Genomic DNA, 7,078 nt, shown 5'->3' on the forward strand with positions numbered 1-7,078 from the left:
ATATTAGACAACTGATTACATATGTTATATATACATAATTTATTTATAAATTATATATAAAGAGCAACACATCAAATGTAATGACAATATAAAAGACAATCRAGATAAGTTTAAGCAAGTAAAGATACATATTCCAAATAAACGAGATACATTAATATAAAATAAATAAATCCAGAAAAAATAAGAAAAAAAGCACTAAATAAATAACGTTTTTTTTTTTTTTTTTACGTATCGTTTCTGTGTACGCACACGTGACGTAATGACGTCGCTCTCATTACGGATGTAAACAGAGCTCGTCGCACATGGAGCAAAAAGCAGGGATGCTGCCGACTGTGGAGCGGTTTGTCTGTCCGGGAAAGGGGAACGGTCTCCGGGCCATAGCTGGGATCCGCCGGGGACAGCTGGTGACCTCCGCCGAGCCGCTGGCGTCCTGCGTGTCCGGCAAACGGGCCAGRGAAGTCTGCCACTACTGCTTCACCCGGTAAGACCCGGCTCGAGTCCGAACTGTGAGGGTCCAATCTCACAATGCGAGTTACTCTGTTCGGTATTTTAGCTAACAGAAGCTGTAAGCACCGCCAGATTTTTGTGTTTCATAAAAGTGTATTTTTGTTTATTTTGTCGTAAACTGGATCTTAGGTGTGTGTGTGTGTGTGTGTGTGTGTGTGTGTGTGTGTGTGTGTGTGTGTGTGTGTGTGTGTGCGCGTGTGCTCCAACACACCTGCTTTTAAAAAGCTGCACTGCTTCCTCTGCATGTTGCACAATTAATGCTTTCATTTAAAACGGGTGTTGAATTATTTTACTCAGATTAAAACCTAGTGTAGTTTTTCAGTGAGTCACCAGGTGGCGCTCTTGCTCTTTGGTGAAATTTAACATTGTCGACTCGTTTGTTGTAAARCAGCGAGTCTGCAATGAARGATTTTTGTAAAGCTGGAATTACTTAAGTCTCTGTGTTTTTGTGTTTCATGAATGATTAATGCTCTCAAAATGTTATTGAATAAACGACCAGGATGTTTTGTTACCTGCGATAGATTAGTAATTACTAAAGAACTACATGATGTTGAGCCAAATGTGGAAATTGTTAAACTTTCTTGTTTTATCTTAAACATTTCTGAGATCTCAAAAATTCCAGAGTGTTTTGGTGGAAGCTTTCTCTCTTTTTTCTATCTGCCATGGACCTACGCCTACGCCTGAACACAACACAATAACAGAAGAGAAAACTGAGTTACTGAAGGAGTTTAGTCAAAAAGCTGCTAGAAAAAAAAAAAAAAATTGAGATTTGTCTCAGAAACGTTCTAGAAGAACCAAGAACATTTCTGAGTTGGAAAAGTTGAAAATGTTCTTGGAAAAAAAAAAAAACTCAGATTAATGTCAGAAAATTTCTAGAAAAAACAGGGAGTTTGAAAAGTCAAAAATTGTCTAGCATTTTTTTATTTTCTAACTTTTCCTTGCTTTTTATTTTGTTTTGAAAATGTGTGAGTTTTTGGCAGAAAATCTTTATCTGTAATGTCCCTAATATGCTGTCATATTTCAGTCCAGTCAGTCAGTTTAGCAAAGTAAACCTGTTAAAGGCTTTCATTACTATTTTTATTCATATCCTTGTATTTTCACATTTTTAGAGTAAATTGCGTAATAGGAAATGAGAAGTGATTAAACTTCATGAGACATGTACCGAGGATGCGTCATCTGCCTCCTTGGTATTTTTTCCTTCTGCTTCATCCAGATGAAATTTGTCCATCTGGATTCTTAATTACTCCTTTTCAACCCCTTCCAACCCACTTCATCACTGAGGGAAAGTTGTTTATCAAGGACAGAAAGACTGTTCCTTTTCTTATTTCTTCCTTTGAGCGTCACATGAACAAGTGGATAAATTACTGAGGCTTTAATGCACATATAATACAGTCATAGTAGCAATCAAAAGGTAACTCTCATGTCTATTTTAAGGTCCTTTCAGAATGAGATGCTTTAGGACGTCTTGTCACCTTAAATCTGAGGTTGCTAGGTAACAGGCCTGGTCACACCCCTTTTCATGTACATTCGCACATGAAAAGGTCTGGAAAGACATGGAGACTATACAACCGTACATCTTTGAAAAGCAGAAGTAGAGTCTTCTGCACAACCAACAAGAATGAACCAGCTGACCAAACATGCTGGTGCTCACCCTGGGTTGCTAGGTGATGGGTGGAACTCTGCTTTTGTTGCTAGGTAAAAGGCCTGAGGTTGCTAGGTGAGGGGTAGTGACACCAAAAACCTTTTTTTAATAGTTGTACTGCTTTTACAAATAGCACAACTCAATTGGAAGCATAAAAACATTCAAAATGTGATTTTTACATAATGGTTCCACTTTAAGGACATTAAGTGATTTTTTAAAAATTCTCCTTTTGAATTTTTTTGGYAGAGAGCATAATTTATAGWTATCGCTAGATGTTATTTTTTTAAATGCMATGTTAACTTGATATTAAGCTATGTAGACATTTGAAAAAGCTACACTAATGCAGAGAGACAATGTAGCTTTTGTTACTCCTGCAGTGGTTATTAAAAACAAGGAAGAGGAACTGCTAATGGAGACGAGTCAGCCAGTCGGCTGACTGGRGCAGAACCAGTTACAGCCAGAAGCTCCACCGTAACCTGACATGTATTCAATATCTAAAAAATATGCAGCATATAAGATGGAATTACAGCAAAAGGAATCAATAAAAGAAAAAATTACACCACTTATTGTTTCCACGCTTTGGGCAATCAGCAGTTTTATGTGTGTGTTGCGGTGTGGGGTTTGGTGAAGGTCAAAGGTCAAAGCTATAATTATATTTTTGAGGTATTGAATAAATGTTATGGCTACATTTTGCTGCAGCAGACATTCATCAGAGCCGAGGTTCAGAAAGCTTTATTGATTTGTTTTCTGAAGACCTGCAAGTTGTCTTGATGTCACACACGCGGTGGCGCGCACATGAACGCAGCGTGTGGCCTCACACGTGTGGCGTGCATTTTTCTAGTTTTACTGAAACAATTAGCTTCACAGCATGACAGAGTGTTAAAGAAACACGATTGTTTGGCCATATCACTGGGAGAACGGAGCCTGTTTCTGTGTTTGTGTGTCCAGGAAATGAGCATCAAAGCTGGAGTTAATTACAGGCCTTGAAGGCTTGCAGGTCCAAAATGAGTGATAAAAGCTGAGGGAATAAACTCCGACGCACAAAACTTAACAGGATCAACAACAAAAAAACCAGCTTTTATGTTCTCACACTCACAACAAAGGTCATGAAGGTCAGGAGAAAAATGCTAACAACATGAAGAAGTCAGGATTTTTATTCTTTGCTAGAAAAAAAGGAAACATGTTCAAAGTGATGCATAATTCTGGATATTTTATTAATATTTAAACATCTAAAAAGTCTAAAAAACTCGTCTAAGATAGATCCCGGCCTGTCGCGATAAAAAGTTTGCTGGCAAATGAAGATACTGCGATAAATTATAATAAATTATAATATTGTTGTTGTGAGACCATTTTGAAGTAATGTATTGATGATGGAATAATAACGCAAATACCTTTAAACTTTAATTAAAAAAAACTCAACATTGGAAGATATTTAAAATCCAAAATAAAACATGAGAACCAAAACAATAAATAAAACCCAAACACAAGAGAAACCATAATTAAAATGGATTATAAAGTCTCAAAATTAAAAATTTATAATCTGGTTCATTTTACTAAATGATTAATTGCTTATTGTGACAGGGTTGGCTAAAACATGTCTCTTATCAGTAAACATTTACATTTTATATATTTACCTTCATGTTATTTGACCACCAATTTCACGCTTAAAAGAATAATCATATTCTTTTATATCACCTAAAATTAGATTTTTGTTCAAGAAAGTAAAATCATAATGGGGGAAAAAAAGCAAACAGAGAAGATCTAAAATTTCAAAAGGCAAAAGGAGCTTACAGCTCAGATTTGAGTTAAAAAGTAAAAAAAAAAAAAAGATTTTAAGGCATTTTATCTATAAGAATAAATGGTCACGTGAAGAAGTCTGAAGAAGTGAGCTGCGGCTTGCACACGTAGCAAACCGACACTCTACCAGGTGATTTAAAAGCTCTCTGTGGGGAGCACATCCTTAAACATCCACAGAATTCCAGTTTCTGACAAAAATTTTAATTTAAAACCCAACTCTGAAGGTACATWMMTTTTTTTAAGCATATGTATGTATGGTTGAATATAAACGTACAGGGATTATATATTGCAAAATGTTTGATAGTCTTCACTGATATATCCAGGCAGTTTTTATCTGCAGTGCCATTTGCAATTTAAAATGGAACATGCAGAGCCTTAACTGCTCCTTTAGCAAAGCTAAAAAAACCAGAGGGCCGTTCGTCTCGKCCGAATCCTCTAAAGACAGCTGCTGAGCGGCGGTGCAACCGCGGTTTGACACTTTTTGTTTTGCCTGCCTTGAAACTGATGAAAGAAGTTTTAGAAATGGATGGAAGTGGTGGAGGAGCCACAGACAGATTATAGCCCAGATATTTAATGCTTTTCAGCCTGTGTGTGTCGGGGTGTGTGTGCATGGGGTGGGGGCAACACGTCTTCCATCAAGTCTTTATATTTGACACCAATCTCTCACTCGGCGTCTCTTTGGACCGTGTGCAAACACACACCGCAGATWAAAAAAAACAAACATCTAAAAGCTCTTGTCTTATTTATAGAGCAAAGCATTTGATTGAAAGCTAGATGACACCAGTTTCCATGGGTCTTTGTTATTTTTAAAGAACACAGASAGAAATATTGACAGGCAGTCTAACTTGAGATGCTTGTTCTAATTTCAGCCGTGTGCTGATGCCTTTTAGCTGGAGGCTGAAGAACAAAGAAGAGAAACATTCACAGTAGGCGAGTGTTATCAGCAAACTATGACGGCGCCAATCAGAGATGTGAGACGTTAAAACGTGGGAGTTCTCTTTAGGTTCTGTAACTGTTGGGGAAAATGATTGCGTAACACGAACCCAAAGCCCAGATCATAACACCACCTCCACTTTCTGASCAGAAACTGGAAGGTTTTATAGCATTCCTCATYTGTCTTTGATAAAAGACAACAAGCCGTTTCTCCAGCTAGTGCTAGACTGSGAGGTTTGTTTTGATTGTTTTTACCCAGAATGCCCTGCGTTATAGTTCGCTTCCTGCTTTTGGAGCGGTTTCCAGTCTGCTTGCATTCACATATGCATTTGTACCACGCTAGAGTTCACTTCCTGGTTTTTAGAGGGAACAGAGGTCGCTTTTCTGATCGGCATCGGAGTTCGATTGTGCATTCTGTAAAATTATGTTTTTTTTACCACTTTTTGTACTTGAAATGTCAGACTAAGTTAACTTTTAWTTTCAACTAAGTTGTAAGAAAATTGTAGTTATTGTTTTGCCTATAAAGTATGTTTTTTTTTATTTAAAACAATCGTTGGAAGTGGAAGAGCCAAACATGTTGCCACCCACGGCTTTTCTTGGCATTTTTATTAGACAGCCGCAACAAATGGTGTAATAATGCAAGTTCACATTCTCAAAGATCAGTAAACTTTAATTTCTAAGAGACATTTAACACTGGAACTGGAAAACTTTTTAAATATGCAAAATAGATAAACAAAACAACAGAAACATCAAACAAAATGAATTATGAAGTCTCTGTAAGCAAAACTGACCTTCAAAGAAGGGTCTAGTTGAGACCAATTCAACACACTGAAAACTTTTGACATTCAGTTTTTGGTAGAAAGAGAGAAAAGAGAAAAATWTGCAAATTAAAATTTATCATTTGATTAATTGATCTATAGCTTATTGTGACGCCAGTAACTCCGCCCTAATCGTACCAGGTGTGGTGCGATATGAGCCGCTTTCACAGTGGAAACAGACAAAAAAGGCGTCCCGACTCGTGCCACGCCGATCAGTGGAAACAAGACATTAGGCCCAGTTTGAGATGATTGTTGACAGGTAAAGGTGAGCAGGGGAGGAAACTGCAGRAAAAAGGTTCACATGTGGTGGAGATTACCTCCTCAGCCTCACATGGGCGCAGGGTGACATTTTCCTCACTTTGTTCTCCCAGGGTGAAAACCTTCTCGGTTTCACATTTGACTAACACAAACACACGCACGCACACATGTGCACACACACACACACACACACACACACACACACACACACACGCACCCCCACACACACACACATGCAGTCTTACATGCAGCTTTTCTGCATAATGTGTAAAAGCAACGCCCTGAATCCGACACGTTTCCAAACCTCCGTTGCATTTTCATCCCCGCAGACAGACTGATAAGAAAGTGTGTGGATCTGGTTATATAGGCGGCATACAGATGACTGCTTCAGATGACAAACCAAGAGGAGCGGATGAGAGCAGGCCTCCTCCGCTCAATTTATTTCCCCATCTGCTTCTTCCAACATCTGTCTTTCTACCTTCCATCTAATTCCTCTCACCTTCTCTTCCACTGTCTTGTTTCTCATTGTTCAAATGTGTTTCTGTCTCTCCTTGCTTTTGCTTCCTTCCTCCTCACACAGATTGTTTTTCTGTATCCTACCAACATCTATCCCGCTCCTCCCAAACTGTGTTGTTTTCTTTATCTCCTGCTGCTTCACACCCAGGTGCCTGGAAAAAAATTGCAGACAGCTGTATCATTTGTAAACCGAGTTATCTGCTGTACGCAGGGAATCCACCTCCACATGTGTGTGTTAGTAATCATCTAAAACGCACATCTGTTGGCAGAAATTAAATCTGGGTCCTCAGGAGGGTGAACATAAAAGTTGTCTGCCGAGCTTCGGCCTCGTGTAGCACAGTTAATAAAAATCTGTTYTTTCTTTTCCCCCTTTAGAGGRGTGGAGTCAAGAAAAAGAAAAGAGTTCAGTGAGGATTTATTATTAGTGTAGCACATCTAGAGCATCTGTTATTTGTTTGGATCATGTAGAATAGCTATAATTCAAGACCGATGAGGATTAGATTGTCTAATCCATGTGTGTCAAACTTGAGGCCTGTGGGCCAAATCTGGCCCACCATAGCTTATTATGTGGCCCTCTAGGTTCTAGACTAGCGGTTCTCAACGTGGG

General features: G+C 38.5%; 1 protein-coding gene across 2 annotated transcripts in view; it reads left to right on the forward strand.

Annotated features, from left to right (window-relative positions):
• Positions 1-267: 267 nt before the first annotated feature.
• The window catches only part of smyd3 (SET and MYND domain containing 3), an 88,086-nt gene continuing 81,275 nt past the window's right edge, over positions 268-7,078 (forward strand). For both annotated transcript variants that reach the window (XM_008405771.2, XM_008405772.2), the window contains exon 1: positions 268-481. In XM_008405771.2, the coding sequence (XP_008403993.1) occupies positions 303-481 (179 nt within the window). In that variant the 5' untranslated portion in view covers positions 268-302. The remainder of the gene's footprint in view (positions 482-7,078) is intronic.

This window comes from Poecilia reticulata, linkage group LG3 (assembly GCF_000633615.1).
Source record: "Poecilia reticulata strain Guanapo linkage group LG3, Guppy_female_1.0+MT, whole genome shotgun sequence".
Taxonomy (NCBI): Eukaryota; Metazoa; Chordata; class Actinopteri; order Cyprinodontiformes; family Poeciliidae; genus Poecilia; species Poecilia reticulata.